Here is an 18,577-nt window from a genome sequence, read left to right as displayed (position 1 = left end):
GTACGCACATTCTTCTCTACTGACGAGAAAGGCCTACCCTGACACACTGCCCTTTCCCCGCCCGGCGGCGTGTCCTGCCAGCTGGGTGGAGCGCGCTCCCTCACGCTCTGCTGCTGCCCTCTGTGTCCTGCTGTGGAGACAGGTCCTGGTTGTGCTGTGCTTTGTTTTCAGTCTGCTGGTGGATACTTGTGTTTGCCTCCCTTTACTTTCCCATCGTAAACTCTCCAGTGAGTGGCCTCACATGTCTGACGTTTCACACGTAGGCGGTTTTGTCCCCAGGAGGGTCACCAGCAGCGGCTTTCCCCAGTCCGAGCGTGGTGGTCTCCCCTGCTGTCACAGGGGAGAGCTTTGAAGTCTTGCCAGTCTAATAGGTGAGAAATGGTAGCTCTGTGAGGTTTCCGTTTTTATTTCACTTTTTATGGGCAAAGTTAAGCTTTCTGTCATAGATATTTAAGGGCTGTGTGGGCTGTTTCCTTTTCTATCTAGTGTTTGGGTTTAAGAGTTCTTTAAACAAATCCTTTATCAAGTATGTGATCCACAAATATTTTCTTTTGGTCTGTGATACGTCTTCTTAGTTTTTTTTTTTTCAGTGTTTTTGAAAAGCAAAAGTTACTGATTTTGATGCATTCCAGTTTATCAGCTTTTTCTTTTATGAATCATGCTTTTGATGGCATATCCAAAAAACTTTTACCTAATACAAAACTATTTTGCTGTGAAAGGTTTGTAATTTTAGCTCTTGCTCAGGTCTGTGGTCCACTCAGCTCAGTTTTGCTAGTGGTCTACAGCGAGGGTCGTTTGATACCCAGCTGGCACAGCGCCTGTGTCAGAAAGACCACCGTCCCCGCTGCATCGCAGGGGTCGCTGGTTGCAAACCAGCTGGTGGCTGAGGGCCCACGGCCATGCCCGGCGTCCTGCCCTGTGGCCTCCGCACCCAGAAACCTGTGCTCTGCTCGACTGTCGCTGGATTGTAAGTTTGGAAATCAGGCAGGACCTGCCTTTCTCTTTTTGGGCCTCTTTCAAAATTGCTGAAGCTGTTCAGAGTCCTTTGCATTTCCATATGTGTTTTTTCCAGGTGGGAAAGTGAAAGTGGTTCAGTTTGTCCGACTCTTTGCAACCTCATGGACTATACAGTCCAGAATACTGGAGTGGGTAGCTGTTCCCTCTCCGGGGGATCTTCCCAGCCCAGGGATGGAACCCAGGTCTCCTGCATTGCAGGCAGATTCTTTACCAGCCGAGCCACTAGGGAACCCTGGGTTGGAATGTTAAGTTTTTTAGAATTAATTTTTATTAGAGTATAGTTGTTTTGTAATGTTGTGTTCGCTTCACATACATTTTATTTTACTGTTTTTGGGTAGGGGCCACACCTCATGGCTTATAGGATCTTAGTTCCTGACCAGGTATTGAGCCTGGGCCATGGCAGTGAAAGTGCTGAGTCCTCACCACTGGACCGCCGGGACTCCCCCATGTGCATTCAGGGACCACTGGTTACCTTCTGCAAAACACCTGTGGAGTTTAATGGAGGTTGCATTGAATTCTTGAGTATTTGATAGAGTTCATCACCAAAACCCTCTGGACCTGATCTTCCATTTGTGGGATGATGAGAATCAATTTTGGGAAAACAGACTTACGAACATTGCACGTGCTATTTCTTTCCATTTGTTTAGGTCATCTTTAATTTCTTTCTGTAATTTTTAAAAATTTCTAGTCTGTGTTTCTTAAGTTTATTAAGATTTTAGATGTTTTTTGATTGTATAGTAAAGGTATTTTCTAATTTTGGTTTCTTTCTCTTTCTTTAACATTCATTCTTTGGCTGAGCTGGGTTTAGGGCGGCACATGGGGTCTCCCATCCTCCTTGCGGCGTGAGGACTCTTAGTTGCGGCATGTGAGATCTAGTGCCCTGACCAGGGTTGGAACTCGGGGGCCCCCTGCATCGGGAGCACCAGGGAAGTCCCTGGTTTCGATTTACAATTGATTGTTGGTAATACATAGAAATACAGTCAATTCTTATGTATTGATTTTGAATTCTGCAGCTTTGCTAATAAACTTATTTGTCCTAGAGTGGTTGAGGTTTTGTGGGTTTGTTTTGGGGTTTTTTTGGTAGATTACTTTTGGGTTTTATACATACAAAATCGTGTTGTCTGTGAGTGAACAAGTTTTCCTTCTTCCTTTACAGCCCGGATTCTTTTAATTTCCTACTCTTGCTTTATTGAGCTAGCTAGAACCTCTAGTACAGCATTGAATCGAAGTGGTGCAAGCAGACACCTTTGCCTGTTCCCAGGCGTGGGGGGACAGCGTTGAATCTTTAACCAGTAAAATACGATGGTAGCTGTCGGTTTTCCTTAGACGTCCTTTGTCAGCTAAGGAAGCTATGTCCTACTCCTTGGTTTGGTTTTTTTTTTTTTTTTTGAGAATTTTATCGTGAATATTCATTGGGTTTAAGATGCCTGTTCTGCATCTCTTGAGATGTCCCTGTGGCTTTCATCCTTTGTTCTGTTACCAAGTTGTATCTCATCAAAGAATTTTGAACCAATCTTGTGTTCCTGGGATCAATCCCACCTGGTCATGACCTATAGTCTTTTTTTTTTTAATACATGTTCTTGACTGGTTTGCTAATGTCTTGTTAGGATTTCTGTATCTATGTTAATGAAGGATATTGGTCTGTTGTCTATGATGTCTTTGAAACTCAGCATTAAAAAAACTTAAGATCATAGCATCCAGTCCCATCGCTTCATGGCAAATAGAAGGGGAAAAAGTGAAAGCAATGACAGATTTTTATTTTCCTGGGCTCCAAAATCACTGCAGATGGTGACTGCAGCCATGAAATTAAAAGATGCAAAGAGTCAGACACGACTTAGCTACGGAACAACAGCAGCAGCAGCAGTGATGTCTTTGCCTCAGAGACTGAGCTGAGGAGTGTGTGTTCCACCTGTATTTTCTGAAGGAATTCGTCTGAGATTGATATTTCTTAAATATTTGATGGAATTCACCAGTGAAATCCCGTGGACCTGATCTTTTTAATTAAAATTTCGTTTACTTGATACAGGTCTGTTCAGATTTTTTATTTCTTCTTGGATTGAGTTTAATGATTTGTGTCTTTTTAGGAATTTATCCATTTCATCTAAGTTGTCTAATTTGATGTCTCATGGTTGTTTATTATCTCTTTTTAGTTTTGTGGAGTCTGTAGCAATGTTAATTCCTGATTTGGGTAATTTTATTTACTACTTTTTAACTCCCTCAGTCACTCTGGCTATATTTTTGTAAATCAGTTTTTTTTTTTTCTATTTTTCTCTTTTTTGTTTCATTGATTTCTGTTCTGATCTCCATTATTTTTTTTATATATTCTTGGGGTTAATTTTTTCTATTCCCAGCTTCTTAAATCTAAGGCTGAGATTACTGATTTTAGAGCTTCCAAATTTATTAAGACTTGTTTTATGGCCTAACATGTGATCTAACCTAGATGTGCACTTGAAAATTGTGTTCTGCCCCTCTTAGGTGAAATGTCCTGTAAATGAAACCGGTCAAATTGATAGCGTTATTCAAGTCTTCTGTATCCTAAGTGATTTTTTATCTAATTCTAAAAATTACTGAGAGAGACATATTGAGGTCTTCTGTTATAACTTTTGGATTATCTATTTCCTTTTTCAAATCTGCCAGTTTTTGATTCATGCGTTTTGGGACAGTGTTGTGGAATGTGTATCCATGTAATTATTGTTCTGCCTCCCTAATATATTGGCCCTTTTGTCCCTGTGAAGTGTCTCCCTGCTGTTATTTCTTGTCTTAGACTATTCTCTCTAATATTAATATAGCCATTCCAGCTGTCTTCAGGTTGCTATGTGTATGTTTTATAAATTTTTGTCCTTTTAATTTTAGCTTCTTTGTGTCTTTTTCTTCCAGCCTTTGAGCTGGATCTTATGTGTGTACCCTGCCCCTCGGTCCCCGCCTCTTGTTGGGAGTGCCCCATTCACGTCTAACACAGTTGGTGCTCCCGTCTGCCGCTGTGCCGGTCGTTTCTGCGCCTCGTGTTCTTCTACCTCTGTCTCTACTTCCTTTTTTCATATCAAACAGAATTTTAGTGTACCAGTTTTAATTCTGCTATTGATTCTTGAATTATGTTACTTTTGTTTTGTTTTTTAGTTAGTTTTTAAAGGGTGTGGGGAGTTGGGGATAGGAAGATCCCTGGGCAGGAAAGCTAGACTCCTTCTGTTCTTAAGTAGAAGTTCTAGCAGGTTTGCATGAATAAACGCTTCTCAATATGTTTTTTTCGTTTGGTTGATTTCCAGAGCCTCAAAACGATTGCCTTTGACAATTGTGTTCAGTTTTGCACTTGTTTTGAGGGAGAAGAGTCACCGACTGCTTCATTCCACCTTAGCCGGAAGTCCCGTCTCTGGTGCACTTTGAAGAGCCTCTGTGTAGCCCTCCGTTAAGCAGTGTGCGCCCAGCGGAGCGTGGCACCAGTGGCCTCCTTGTCCTGGTCCCAGCTCCCTCTCTCCACTCTGCCATCTTGCAGTCTCCGCGGCCCTGCTCACACAGGCGCGGGATGCAGACGGGTGAGGCTGCCGCCCCGGCAGGCACCCAGCCGGGGTGAGGTGCGCACGCCTTGTCTCTCCAGGCCTCTTCAGTCCCAGTCCTGGGGGCCCTCGTTCAGCTCGCAAGGAGGGACCCGTCTACCCGGGGTGTCAGGACGGGCCCCGCTGCCTTTGTATTTGCTGTGTGGCTGACTCGCATTCAATCCATATCGTTCTTTGTTTCCCTAAATACTCAGTACTCACTTACTAAATACTCTTTTTTTTTTTCTTTCCCTTTAGGCAGAACAAGCTTCAAACACTTGTGAATGTCATGTTTGTAAACAAGAGGCGTCTGGATTAACGCCTTCAGCAATGGCCGCTGGCGCCCTGCCTCCCGGCCACCAGTTTCTGAGCCCCGAGAAGCCTGCGCACCCTGCGCTGCACCTGTACCCCCACATCCACGGGCACGTGCCCTTGCACGCCGTCCCACACCTGCCTCGCCCTCTCATCCACCCCACCTTGTACACAGCGCCCCCCTTCACACACAGTAAGGTGAGTGGGCAGACAGGGCCGGGGCGCTCACGCGCCACTCAGACCTCTAGATCGTGTTTAAACAGACAGACCCGTAAAGTGACGGCTGTGTGGGGCAGCAGCCACGCTCATGGGAGGGTCTGCGAACGTTTCCTTTTACTGTAATATTGTGACCTCCTGGAGTTTTGAACCTTTACATTTGTAAAAACAGTCGTGGACGTCATAGTTCGTTCCTTGGGAATTGACCAGGATGTGAAGACGTTTTCATGTGGTACTGGCGTAATGGGTTGAGCTGGGGACCACAGGGCCTCTGCCCACCCAGAGAGCAGCCCAGTTCTCCAGCTTTTCGGGGCCTGGCGGTGGCGGGTAACACAGCTTGAACGTAACGTGAGTCCTCTAACACTGGCCAGGCTCCGCAGGGTCTTAAACGACAGTCCTCTTAAAGGACTGTTATGTAGAAAGGCACAAGCTTGAAGGAGGGGGCCCTGGGCACCGTGCAGCGGAGGCTCGCCGGCAGGTGAGTGGGGGGCCGGGGCCAGCCAGGCGGGCCTGGCAAGATGGGTGACGGCTGGGAAGGGCGGCACGCGCTGCCTCCCGTCAGAGCCTGAGGCGCGTGCTGCGCCCTAGACGTCGCAGTGCAATCGTTAGGTTTGTCTCGTTCTTCGTACCTTAGATAGCTTTGCCTCACTAGCTGTTTTGAACTTACTTTTATTGATTCGGGTCATAAATTTTAATTTTTCATCAGTTATTCTGGCTAATGTTATTAGCTCTAATCAGTCAAAAATAGAACTCTGCCCAGACTCTACTCATAGACAGTGATTCTCTAGTGTTCGAAAGGGAGCATGTGGCGTGAGAGGGACTTTCTCAGGCCGCACATCACCCCTCACTGGGGTTTGCTGTTTGTCTGCTGGGGAGGGTGCCAGGTGATAATTGTTGGTTTATTAGAGAGCATCCTCAGTTTGTTATGTTCTGTGATAATAAGTGCTTGGTAACCACTCAAATTTAGGCTTAAATTTTATTAGGTTGACTGTTGCTTCCCCGATAGCTCAGTTAGTAAAGAATCCGCCTGCAATGCAGGAGACGCCAGTTCAGTGCCTGGATCGGGAAGATCCCCTCGAGAGGGGATAGGCTACCCACTCCAGTACTCTTGGGCATCCCTCATGGCTCAGCTGGTAAAGAATCCACCTGCAGTGTGGGAGACCTGGGTTCAGTCCCTGGGTTGGAAAGATCCCCTGGCAAAGGGAAAGGCTACCCACACCAGTATTCTGGCCTGGAGAATTCCATGGACTCTATAGTTCATGGGGTCGCGAAGAGTCAGCCACGACTGAGCGGCTTTCTCTCTTTGACTCATTGCTCAGTTCAAACACTTAATGACACCTTTGTTAATGGGGTCGTTCTAAGTAGCATATTCATGTTTACATTCAAGGCCAGGCTATTTGGACGGTCCTCCCAATCCTTCACCCTTTTCCTCAGGTGAGCATGTGAGTTTGGAAGCTGTTTGCTCCTTGTTCTTATCTAAATAGAGCTCCATTTCCTAGTCCTAGGGAACCACCTGGAGAAGAGGGTGTAGAATGTTCTCTCATATGTTCATGCTGATAGAAATTATTCAAGAATTAATTCCTAAAAATCTTCAAGTGAAGTAGTGAAATTTATTATTCCCACTCTAGTTAAAACTGAGTTTTCCCCTGGATCTTGGCCTTTTCTCAGGGTGTTACCAGCAGTGTATAGAAGGATAAAGGAGGGGAAGCATCATCTGGGTCGCAGTCTGTCTCTGTTACCACTGAACTGTAATCCAATAGGTGGATGAGAAAGATTCATGGGTTGAAGAAACTGCAGAGGAGCAGCTGTGAGGCTGTGTTTTAGCCACTTACTGTTAGTGCCAAGATTATTCACTGACACAATTAAAATATACACTAGCTGGGTGCCATTTTTATTTGGAAAAACGAGATGCATTTGACAGCATACTTGGTTTGTACCTGGTATAAAAATGTTTCTCTGCATAGTCTCACGTCGTCACTTACCAGGTTTTGCAAAGTTACTGTGTGTTCTTTGAGTTAGTCTGACTTAGTTGAGTGCTGTGGCGGCGAGTTAGTCTGACTTAGTTGAGTGCTGTGGCGGCATCTGTACCTAAATGCACATAGCGTGCCCAGCCCTACAGGAGCTGCTGGAGGAGGACCGAGCTGTAGTGGAAGGACATGGTTGTCCTCAGCTCCGTCAGAGCCGGTTTCTCAGCGAGATGCCTGCCCCACGCAGGCAGGGGCGGCCACAAGTGTGGGCAGCCGTGCCCGCTGAGGCTCTGCTGACCCAGTTCTCTTCCTGCGGCATCAGGGCCTTTAGGGATTTCTGCTCTGGTTAGCTGTCGCCTTTAAGACTGTGTCACTCTAGTTGTAATCTTTAATTCATACTTTTGCCATTGTGGATAAATAGTACCTAAAACGCTTGGAATGGGTACTGTTAAAATTTTATTTTCTTGAGATTAGAAAGACTTGAAAACTATTTCCATTTTCAGAAGTCTTCATTACCACTGATATGTTTGTAATTTGTATGTTGAGTAATGTTACTTAAAAATTAAAAGTACTTGCAGGAGGTAAATACAGTGATGAAATACTGAAGAAAAAAATTAAAACTAAGTGACAGGAAATTTAGTTTCCAAATATTTGGGCGTTCTCTAGCTGTCTCTCTGTTGCTGGTTTCTACTTCAGCTCCGTTCTATCTGAGCGCGCACTGTTTCTGGTCTTTCGGGGTTGCCTTGTGGCCCAGGGTGTGGTCCGTCTTGGCAGATGCTCCGTGTTCCTCAGGACAAATGGTCTGCCGTTTTGTGTGCGGCAGGCAGCGGCTGGCTGGCGGTGTGGGGTCCAGGTGTGTTCTTGCTGGCCCCTGCTGCCCCTGCGCCCTTGCTGCGGAGGGCGGTGGAGGTCTGCAGCTCACGGCGGACCTGCCTGCTCTGCGGCAGGCCTGGCAGGCTTGGCCTCACGCAGTTTGGTGCTCTTCTGTTAGATGCTTGTGTGCTGGGGGTTCTCATGTGTCCTTGGAGGGTTGCCCTTCAGTCACTAGGGAAGGCTCCTCGCTCTGAGGTCTGGTCTGCCCGCTGAGGCTGCCTGGGTGATTTGCCACTGCTGCCCGCAGCAGGTGTCTTGTCGACAGGCATCGTTGGATCCTGGGGCTTTGGGGGCTGGGGGAAGCTCTTGTTCTTTAATATATTCTGATGATCTCGGCATTTTCATTGGTGTATTTATTCCGTTCACTTTGATTTTTTTTTTAATGTGTTTGGATGAATACCCATGTTTGTAACTATTTTCTATTTGTTGCCAGAGGCTTCCTTTTCTGCTTTCTGTACTCTCACTTGAACGTTTTCTGATTCATTTTATTTCCTCTTAGTGTATCAATCACACCTCTTTTTCCGTTTTAACGGTTGTGTTAGAAAGCACCTTCTGACTGAGCTAGGGCCGCTTCCAGCGCTGCTCCTCCACTGTGTGCAGTTGAGCTGCTTGTAACAGATTGTTCCCAGTTCCTGCTTCCGGTCCCTTGTGACTTGCAGGCATCATTTTCATTTATCCAATATTAATCACCCGGTACATTGTTGCTATTATTACTGCAAAGTTTTTTTTTTTTAAGATCAATTAACAGAAAGATAAGAGATTTTATTTTCCTGATGTTTATTCCTTTTCCATTGCTCTCTCTTCCTTTATGTAGATCCAAGTTTCTGACCTATATTATGTTCCTTTTTCCTGAAGAAAATCTTCTAACATTTCTTGCAGGGCAGGTCTGCTGAACGTGCATTCCCTCAGTGTTTGTCTGAGGAAGTCTTTATTTCTCCTTCACTTTTGAAGGATAATTTCGCTGGATACAGAATTCTAGGTTGGTGGTTTTTCTATTTTTTCCTTTGAACACTTAGAACCTGGTTAACCCCACTCTCTTCCTGCCTGTGCCGTTTAAGTGAGATGTCTTCTGTGACTGTGTCCCTTGCTCTGTAGGACAGGGTTTCTTCCCCTCAGCCCACACCTAGGCTGCTACCAGGATTCTGGCTTTGGTTTCCTGCAGCTGGGATGTGCTGCACCCGGATAGGGTCTCGTGAAGGTCTTGCTGGTGCCCTCTGAGCCTCCTGGCCTGCTCTGGTGCCGGTCGAGAGTTGGGACGTCCTTGGCTGCCACTCCTCCAGGCCTCCTTCCTGTCTGCTCTGCTCCTGCAGACTCCAGCCCCATGCGGAGCGTCTTCTGAGAGGGCCCCAAGTTCTTGGACAGTCTGTTCTCTTTTTTTGTCATTGTTGGTGTTATTTTTTGGAGGATTTTGTTTGTTTAAATTCTTATTTCTCTTCGCATCTCAGTTTGCAAAGTTTCTCTTGTCGTATCTTGAGGCTCGTTGATTCGCTTCTTGGCTGTGTTCAGTCTGCCGAGTCTTGGTTTTTCTTTCCACGTTTTTTATTTCTAGCATTTCTTTTTGACTCTTTATTAGAATCTCTCTGCTCACAGTACCAATTTGTTCTTGAGTGCTGACCGCGTTTCCTGTCAGAACCCGCACAGGAGAAGTTTCGGGTTGCCTGCCTGCCTCATGGTCTCCCTGTCCCTTGCTCTGCTGTCTCTTCCTGAACCTCTGACCAGACCTTCTCATCCTGCTTTTCATACCTGTGGTCCCTCCCAGCCTGATCGTCTTCTGTTCTGAGAACTCCTTTCTGGATCACTCTTCCAGTTTGGTGGTTTTCCTGTTGTGTCTAACCTACTCCTTGAGTTTTTAACCCTACTTGTAATTCCTATTTCTAAGCTTTATTTTTCAAAAGCGTTAGAACCTCTCCACGTTCTCTTGTTCCTCGATCACCTGTTCTCTCATCTCTCCTTTCTGTGAGTGCGTCACACATAGTGACTCTGTTTGGATGAAGCTGTGAGGCTCTAACCCATTTTATCGTGAGGTCATGCATGCTCAGCAGACCCTGAATGGGGGTGCTTCCTTGGGAGGGGACCCCACTTGCTGGCGTGGAGGTGCTGCTGGTGCGCTGGCCCCCGGACCCTCCAGCTCCCCTTGTCTCTGGCTCTGCTTCCTCCCGTGGGACAGCAGGGCCGTCCGCTCGTCTCTGTCACCATGGTGCACACGCCCGCAGGGCGCCCGTCCCTTCTGCACCTCCGCTGGGGCCGGTGTTTCTTGCTGTGTTCTTACCAGTTCCTGTGAACGGTTTCCCTTGCTTTCTCTGTAGCTCAGCACCTGGTTACAGAGGTGTCCTGTGCCGTTTGTCTGGGATCTGGGACATGTCTCCCCTCAACGGACAAAACCCAAGGAGAGCGGGGGAGGACTCACCACCTGAGAGAGAAGAGCCCGCGGCCACGGCGCCTGCTCCTCCCCTGCTGCTGGCCTGGGGCTGTGCTCGAGGCCCCCAGCTTTAAGTGCTGTGTCCTTCCTGTCTGGAAGATGTGTCAAGAAGCAGTTGCCCCATTAGGACGGGGCTGGAGCGCAGGTGGAGCGCTGTCTCGGGCTCTCCACAGGAGCACAGGGGTGACCTGCAAACGGTCGGTGAGTTCAGTGCATTGAGGGAGCCTGGTGACGGGGCTCCCACACGGCTGTGGGCGTGCACACCCCTCACCCCCTCAGTGGGTTCCTTGTGTGCAGCCACTGCGGACGTGGCTCGCAGAGTTACACGTGGAAAGAAATATACATTCAGTTGGAGTTTGAGGAAGGAAAAGACTGCATGGGGAAGAGGGACATGAATTGATTGCCATTTGCAGGTCATGGTGGGACCTGCAACCTGTGTTTATTTGAGTTCACTTCTTCTGAGCTGAGAAACAGCAGAAAGAAGGTGGTACTCTTTGGCAGGAGCACCGAGGGGCCTCTCAGGAGAAGCCCAGCGGGGAGTGACTGTCTCCCCTGCTTGCTGGGCACCCGGCGGCCCTTGCGTTCAGGCACTGGGTGTTGGCAGCAGCTGCTGCCCGCTGCTCCCCAGGCACCGGGCTCCATGCAGGGCAGGCTGGGTCTCACAGCTCTGCATAAATTCAGAAGTGTGCTTGGCTGAAGTCATCAGTTAGTGTGTCTGGGCTTCCAGTTAGAGCAGAATTGTGCTTCCCTGTGAATCAGTTTTGTCTCAAAGTAAAGAACGCATCAGAACTTCTGTGAATTACAGCCATGTGGATTTGTATAAAGATTAAACTCAGTGCTGTAATATAATAGCGTTATCACACGTGCTTTAAATCGTTCATGTTTTTATGGTGGTGCCCCCAGAGGGTCTAGGTGACAGGTTCCCCCTCTCCCTGGGCGTGGGCGGGCCTCCTGTGCGGATGCCTTCACCCAGGTGCAGCTTGGTAGCTGCGGACCCCTGTGCCCCTTGGCCTCCACCACTGGACCTCCTGTTTTGCATAGATGGCCTTCTGAACCAGACATACGACGTCACTAGCTTATGTCTCCAGTGTAACAGCTCCGTGGTTACAGTCCTTACTCCACTCAGCATTTGTTGAACAGCAGGCTGTGCCAGGCCCTGTGCTGCGTGCTAGATAAAGGAAAACAGTACCCCAAGCCCTTGCTTTCAGAAATCTCATCGTCTAAAGAGAAGACAAAAACCTCATTAAATTTGAAAACTCAAAACGCCATGGCGTACCTTGATAGAAATTGTAGACGCAGTGTAGACAAATGGCCCTGAGGGGAGACCCCGGCCCCAGAGCCTGTGGGTGGGCCTGCAGAGAGGTGACGCGGGGCAGAGCACTGATGGCTGAGCAGAAACCAGAGAGGCGTGGGTGGCATATGGTCCAGGCCTTGAGCGGACGCTCTCGGGGAGGCGGCGGCGCTCGCTGTCCCCGGGCTCTCGAGGGGCTTGCCAGCGTGCAGCGTGAGTCTGCGTCCTGAGCCGGCCGGCCCGACCACGGGCACAGGCTGGCTGTCCCACCTGCCGGGGCGGGCTCCGCGCGCCCCGGGGCCTCCGACGCTGAGGCCTGCCATCTGACCGGCCTCGTGCCCGCCCCTGCTCTGTGGGGACTGCCACTGCCCGGGCCTCGTGCCCGCCCCTGCCCCGTGGGGACTGCCACTGCCCGGGCCTCGTGCCCGCCCGTGCCCCGTGGGGACTGCCACTGCCCGGGCCTCGTGCCCGCCCCTGCCCCGTGGGGACTGCCACTGCCCGGGCCTCGTGCCCGCCCCTGCCCCGTGGGGACTGCCACTGCCCAGGCCTCGTGCCCGCCCCTGCCCCGTGGGGACTGCCACCGCTGAGGGCCTCCTTGTGCTTGCCCTTTGCCCCCGAGACTTCCTGCCAGGTCAGCAGGTCAGGCTCCGCCGAGGTGCTGGGGGTCTGGTCTGCCCTACTTCCTCCGCTGTCAAGTCCCGAATCTGCTCCTGCCTCACCCTCCACCTTCATCTGCCCGAGCCCGTGGAGGGTCGGTGGTGTGCTAAGCTGCTCAGCTGCCCGAGTGGAAGGACCCCGGCCCCGGCCCCTGAGAGGGCAGCAGCACCTTGAACTGGGCTGGGGGGGGCTGGCTTGTGTCTTGGGAGACCCCCCCCCTTAGTGCTCAGGAAACACTTGCTTCGGGCCAGGCGACACTGAATACTCCGTGCACAGTCTGGTGTAACGCTTACCACGTCCCCTGGAGGGGGGTGTTTCCAAATTACAGATGAGAAAACTAAAGCTCAAAAAGATTGAGTAATCTGCCTGAGGTCACACAGCTAGGAGAGGGCAAGCTGGCCCGTGAACCCCTTAGCCCGTGCAGCCCAGAAGCTGGGACGGGAGGAGAGTTCAGCCCAGCTCCGTCCCTGACGCGGCGCCCCCAGGAGCGGGGCCACAGACCCTCCCTTCCTCCCTGTCCGCTAGTGCTCTGCCTCGGCCCCCACCCCACCCCCACCCCACATCCCCGTACTAACAGCCCCGGGGCACCCTTGTCCTGCTGTTCCGCTTCTCTCCCAGAGCGCCGCAGGCCCACTTCTGCACCCCGCTGACCAGACCACCTCACCCCGCTGCCTCAAGCCCTCTGCGCCCCCCAGCCCCCCGGGATAGAAGGCACACGGGCGTGTCTCTCTGTGGCCCCTCAGCCCGTCGGGTTCTCCCTTGTGCTTGGACGCTGGCCAGCCCTGTGCTCTGGCCTTTCCCTTCCCCACTCTGCCCGGCCTGGCCCTTGGGGTTCTGCTCCTGGGGGTCCTCCCCAGTGCTCCCTTTCCCCGCCACTGCGGAGCTGAGCACACTCACTGCTCACATCCATGTCCCAGGGGGTATTCCCATGCACGGCCGGGGTGGATGGCGTGTGCTGGTGTAAGCGAGACGCGGGGCGGCAGGTCCAGGCTCCAGGGGCCCCGCCCCCAGACACCTTCCATGATTGGAGGCAAGGCAGTTGCGCCACCAGTAGGTTGGAAGTGAGTCTTGAGTGCTGACGGGGAGAATCCTGGACTCGTGGGCTCGCTGGGGCGGGCCACTGCAGCCTGGGCGCTGTGGGGTGAGAGGAGGGCAGTGACGGCCTCTCCAGGGCGTGGCAGCTCGGCTGTGGCGGGAGGCTCACCCCAGGCCAGCAGGGTCGTGAGCTGCAGTTAGGACGTTCTTAGGAGTAGACACCATGAGCCACACTGTGGGCCGAGCAGTAGCTTGAAGTCTGGGGACCAAGGGAAGGCCGTGCGTCCAGAGGCCAGGTGAGCGGAAGCACAGGGCAGGCCACACCACGCGCGGGACTTGGTGCTACGTCGGGGTGGGGAGCCACCGGCCCAGCCTGAGCGCGGAGCGCCACGCTCACTCTCAAGTTCCACGAGCCCGCTCCAGCCGCGCCGAGGGAGGGGCGTCGGGCAGGGGCACGGCTGTGGGCTGGGGACACCCAGGTGTGCAGGGGGCAGCTGACGGCCAATCAGCCCAGAAACATGTGGGCAGGGCTCTCCTTCCACACCTGGGAGGGTGGGCTCAGCTCAGTGTCGAACCCATCTGTCCCCACACTTCTGCACTCTGCCCAGGTGTGAGGGAAAGGGCCAGAGCTGACCTCTTATCAGTGGCTCCACAGGGACTTTTGACTGATGATTTGTAAAACGTCAGATGAGAGTGGGCCATCGGAGCAGACCTCGTGCGGATGGCTTCGTCTAAAGCGTGACTCAGGAGCGGCCCCTGGGCTGCCTCCGTGTGTGCGGTCAGCCCCTGAGCACCAGCTGCTCTTCCAGTCTGCGTCCACTGCCCGTCACACGCGGCCCCGGGTGTGATCAGGTGCGCCTTCCGTGAGGTGTGTTCCCCGCACGCCTGTTCACGGCACGCGTGCCCCCCAGGTTTCAATGATGACTTGTTTGTCTGTAGTTTAAATCCTTACGTAAACAGAATATTAATTTTGATATGTGATTAGAACATTTTTTTTTGTAGGCTTTACCACCAGCACCTGTTCAGAATCACACAAATAAACATCAGGTATTCAGTGCATCTCTTCAAGACCATATTTACCCGAGCTGCTTTGGGAGCACTCCAGAGTGGACTAGTTCTAAGTTTATAAGTCTTTGGGGATCAGAAGTGATGAATGATAAGAACTGGAACCCTGGCACTTACTTGCCAGATACAATTTCTGGTAAGGAACTCGTTAAACCTTCGTTGGAGTTTACAGAGACCTGAGCTGAGCCGATGCCACCTGTTGCCACAGCTCCCCAGCAGGTCCCAGGCCGCTCCTTCCCCTGGCTTCCGCTGAGGGCGGCAGGCCCCCACCCCGTCAGGCTGCTGGTCAAGTCCCGCTGCACCGACAGAGCCGTGCAGGCACTGGGCTTGGCAGCTGGGAGCCTGTGGCCTCAGACATTGGGTCTCCCTGCCCCCGGGCTGCGGAGTGTCTGGGCTCCGGGGCACGGTGGTCAGCTTTGGTTCCCTAGCAGTGGTGACCACCAGAGCTCGGCCCAGGCAGCGGGGTGCTGTGGCTTGAATGCTGTGACTTCCGTTCCTTCCTTTCCCCCTGCTCTGCCCCTACGTGGGCCCTGTCCCTGCTAACAAGCACCTCCCCGTGGCCACCTCAGCTGCTGAGGCTCTGGTGCCTTCCTGGCGGGACAGGGCGCAGATGAGGGCTGCCCGTCTGCCTCGTCTCTGTCGTCCATGTGAGGACGGCCCTGGGGGCCCCAGCCCAAGCCCTGCATGTGCTCGAACAGCAAGCTAGGCTTGATGTCTGGTCTGTGCTTGGAAAGGGTTTCTAGCTGTGTGACCTTGGGCAAGTTACTTAGCCTCTCTGGCCTCAGTTTCTTCATCTTAGGTTAGACATTAGAGTGCTAAGCTCAGAAAGTGGTGTTAGACATTGAATAACTTTGGGAAAGCACCCAGCATAGGAATCGGCACATAGTAGGTGCTCAGTCAGTGTTTCTTAGATACAGACCAGCTGGCGAGCGTCGTCGCCGTGGACTGCTAATCCTGCAGCCCCCAGTGTTCGTAGTTCAGTCAGTAGCTGCTCTTTAGATTTGACCTAAGCCTGTGTCTTTTGGAAGCATTAATTTTCCCATTCTTCTCTGAAGGGAGTGACTTATTAGGGCCAACACTCTCAGAAGCAAGACCTGAAGCTCCTCCGCCTCCATCTGGCAGTGAAACGGCTGCAGTTTCCGATAATAAAGAGAAAAAGGGTGCTGCGAAAAAGAAGTGTTTGTATAATTTCCAAGACGCTTTCATGGAAGCAAACAAGGTTGTGATGGCCACGTCGTCAGCCACGTCCTCCGTGTCCTGCACGGCCACCACGGTGCAGTCCAGCAGCAGCCAGTTCCGCGTGTCGTCCAGGAGGCCGCCTTCCCTAGGTAAGGCCGCCCGCTGGCCGGGCCCTGCTTCCCTAGGGGGCCCCGGGCTTGGCTGTTGCCCAGCGCCTCAGTGACTGCCTCCTCCTCGGCGTGCCCAGAGGCATCAGTGTAAGTGACACCCACAGGTGCCCGGGCCCAGGGAGCGTGTCCTCTGGCCGTGACGAGAATGTTGCTGTCACGCTGACCCCTGGGGCTCTGCCACGCTGCGTGCCGCCTTGGCGCTCTCCGCACCGTGTGCTGTGAGAGGAAGAGGGCACTGCTTTCAGAACACGGAGAGAGGGATTTTCAGTCGCCTTGAAGCAGGAGCCTTGTGCAGAGCGAGCCGACGGGGTACCAGCCCGCCCGAAGTGTTGCACCGCCGCTGTGCGGGCCCCTGGTGCGGAGGTGGTGTCGCCGCCGCCCTGATCTGAGCCCAGGGCAGAGCGGGCTTGACGGCGACGTCAGAGGCACATGGGAGCAGGACCAGAGAGGCCTCGTGAGTCAGAGTTAGGGCTGTGTGGGTATCGAGAGGAGTAAAGGAGGGGATGGCAGCACCCAGCCAACGTCTCAGGTCCTTCGGGGTCCTCAGGAAAGGGAGCTGGGGGTCGGGGGCTCTTAGGGTCAAAGCTCACTGCTGCCTCGGATACATAACCCATGTGAGCAGAGGCTGCTCCGCGCGCAGCCAGAGACAGTGCCAGGGAGGCGTCCTCACGGGTTTCAGACGTGGGGTCTCTGTTTGGAGATGGCAGCAGTCCCACTGTCTGGGCGCCGTGCTCATGGGTTGGCTCCGCTGGCTCCTGCACGCAGACTGAGGTCGCCAGGCTGCCGGGAACTGGTGCCTTAGGTGCCCCTTGGGGTCAACGGGAGGACCCTGCACCACCTTCACAGGACTCATGCCCCCAGCGTTTCTGAGTCCAGAATTGTGGACAGCTGGCCTCAGCTCAGGAGAGGTCAGAGTTGCGGAAGGAAGAAAGGAAGTTTAAAAGACCCTGGTCTCGGGGAGAAGCCGCCAGAGGCTGTGGGTGAGGCCTGGGTGGGCTGTGCCTGTGACGGTCCTCCGGGGGCGCTGCATCCGCAGCCGGGCTGCCGTGCTGGCTTCCCTGCCGAGACGCGTGTTCTCAGGAGCCCGGGCCACACGCCCAGGGCTGAGCAGCTGCCACCCCCACGTCAAGCCACGGGCAGGTGTGTGTGGGAGAAAGTAAACGTAGCAAAGCAGTGGTGAGTCTCAGATCCAGACGAAGGGCAAGTTTTCTATAGAGTGGAACATTTTCGGACCAAAAGTTGGTTTTCAAAAAAAAGCAGCTGGCAGTGAGAGAAAGGCCGCAGGCAGTGACTCCAGCATCTCTGTCGCAGGTGACGTCTTTCACGGCGTCAACAAGGAAGACCACAGGCACGGGGTGCCGGCAGCCCCCAGGAGCAGCCCCACGGGCCTGGCCCCGCTGCCCGCCCTCGCCCCCGCCGCCCTCTCAGCAGCCTCCACGCCTCACCTGGCCAACATCGCAGCTGTGTCCTTCCCCAAAACAGCCGCCTCCCCTGGCTTTGTGGAGTCGCTCAAGAGCTTCTGTCCTGCTCCCGTGGCCCCCCCGCCCCCCACCACCGATGGCTCTGTCAGCGCGCCCCCCAGCGTCTGCAGGTGAGCCCCGCCTGGTGGGGAGGCTGGGGAAGTGCTCCCTGACCCCCCAGGACGTGAGGGCAGGCGCCTTGGGCGTTTGGTACATGAGGCTTCCCAGGTAGAACTGGTGGTAGAGAACCTGCCTGCCAGTGCAGCAGACCTGGGTTCCATCCCCGTGTCGGGAGGATCCCCAGGAGGAGGGCATGGCAACCCACTCCAATATTCTGGCCTGGAGAAGCCCATGGACGGAGGAGCCTGGTGGGCTGCAGTCCATGGGGTTAGGGAGAGTCGGACACGACCAAGTGACTTGGCATGCACGCAGGAGCACAGAATAATACGAGATGCTCGATAGGTTTAATGAAAGACTGTTTTCGTTCCCTTTGAACTTGCCTCACACACCCCCCCCGCCGCCGCCCCCGACACACACACCTCCAGGAGGAAGCGGGGGTGAGGGGGAGGGACGCGTGTGGACCTGATGAGCCCCGCCAGGTGTGCCCCTCACGCCGCGCCGCCTGCGGGGGCCCCTGCGGGGCAGGCCGCTGGCTGACGGGCCCTGCGCGGTTTTGCAGCGACCCTGATTGCGAAGGGCATCGCTGTGAGAACGGCGTGTACGACCCGCAGCAGGATGATGGGGACGAGAGCGCAGACGAGGACAGCTGCTCTGAACACAGCTCCAGCACCTCCACCTCCACCAACCAGAAGGAGGGCAAGTACTGCGACTGCTGCTACTGCGAGTTCTTCGGGCACGGCGGGGTGAGTGCCCGCGCCCGTGCCGCCCAGGCGCCTCGGGAGCGCCGGGGCTGCAGGGGCCCCGCTGCGGCCAGCTCAGGGTTGCGCGACGGGCGTTTGCAAACTGCGCGTTCCAATGAGAATGGTAAAACACACAAACCACTCTGCGAGAATAATACACCAGGTTGAGTTCAGGGGATGGTTATGTGTGTGTGAAGCTTTATTTGCAGCACAGTTAGTAATAAAGTCAGGATCCTGTCTGAAATAGCAGTTCCACTTCCGGGTTGTACTTGTCCTACAGAAATAATGAAAGATACTTGCCCAGAGTTAGTTATGAGTATTTTATCTCTGTATTTTGCATTTGATTGTGGTGTTTAGAATGGCTGATGAAGTCAGACCTACTGCCGACCCAGGCGTGGGCACTGTTGAGTGTGCACACGTGGACGGCAGCCCCGCGGGGCTCTGTGTCACACATGTGCTGGGCTCGACGGCGCGGCCCGGTGAGATGTGCACACCGCGCTGTGTCCGGGGCGGCCTGTCCCTCAGG

At 53.1% G+C, this 18,577-nt stretch overlaps 1 protein-coding gene across 3 annotated transcripts in view; it reads left to right on the top strand.

The window, feature by feature from the left end:
- Nucleotides 1-18,577, top strand: part of FAM193A (family with sequence similarity 193 member A) — a 147,017-nt gene that overhangs the window by 108,774 nt on the left and 19,666 nt on the right. For all 3 annotated transcript variants that reach the window (XM_061421025.1, XM_061421024.1, XM_061421026.1), the window contains exons 13-17: nt 4,806-5,057; nt 14,320-14,518; nt 15,438-15,710; nt 17,043-17,322; nt 17,871-18,054. In XM_061421025.1, the coding sequence (XP_061277009.1) occupies nt 4,806-5,057; nt 14,320-14,518; nt 15,438-15,710; nt 17,043-17,322; nt 17,871-18,054 (1,188 nt within the window). The remainder of the gene's footprint in view (nt 1-4,805; nt 5,058-14,319; nt 14,519-15,437; nt 15,711-17,042; nt 17,323-17,870; nt 18,055-18,577) is intronic.

Source organism: Bos javanicus, chromosome 6 (genome assembly GCF_032452875.1).
Source record: "Bos javanicus breed banteng chromosome 6, ARS-OSU_banteng_1.0, whole genome shotgun sequence".
In the NCBI taxonomy this organism is placed as follows: Eukaryota; Metazoa; Chordata; class Mammalia; order Artiodactyla; family Bovidae; genus Bos; species Bos javanicus.
This window is presented reverse-complemented; position numbering and strand designations above follow the sequence as displayed.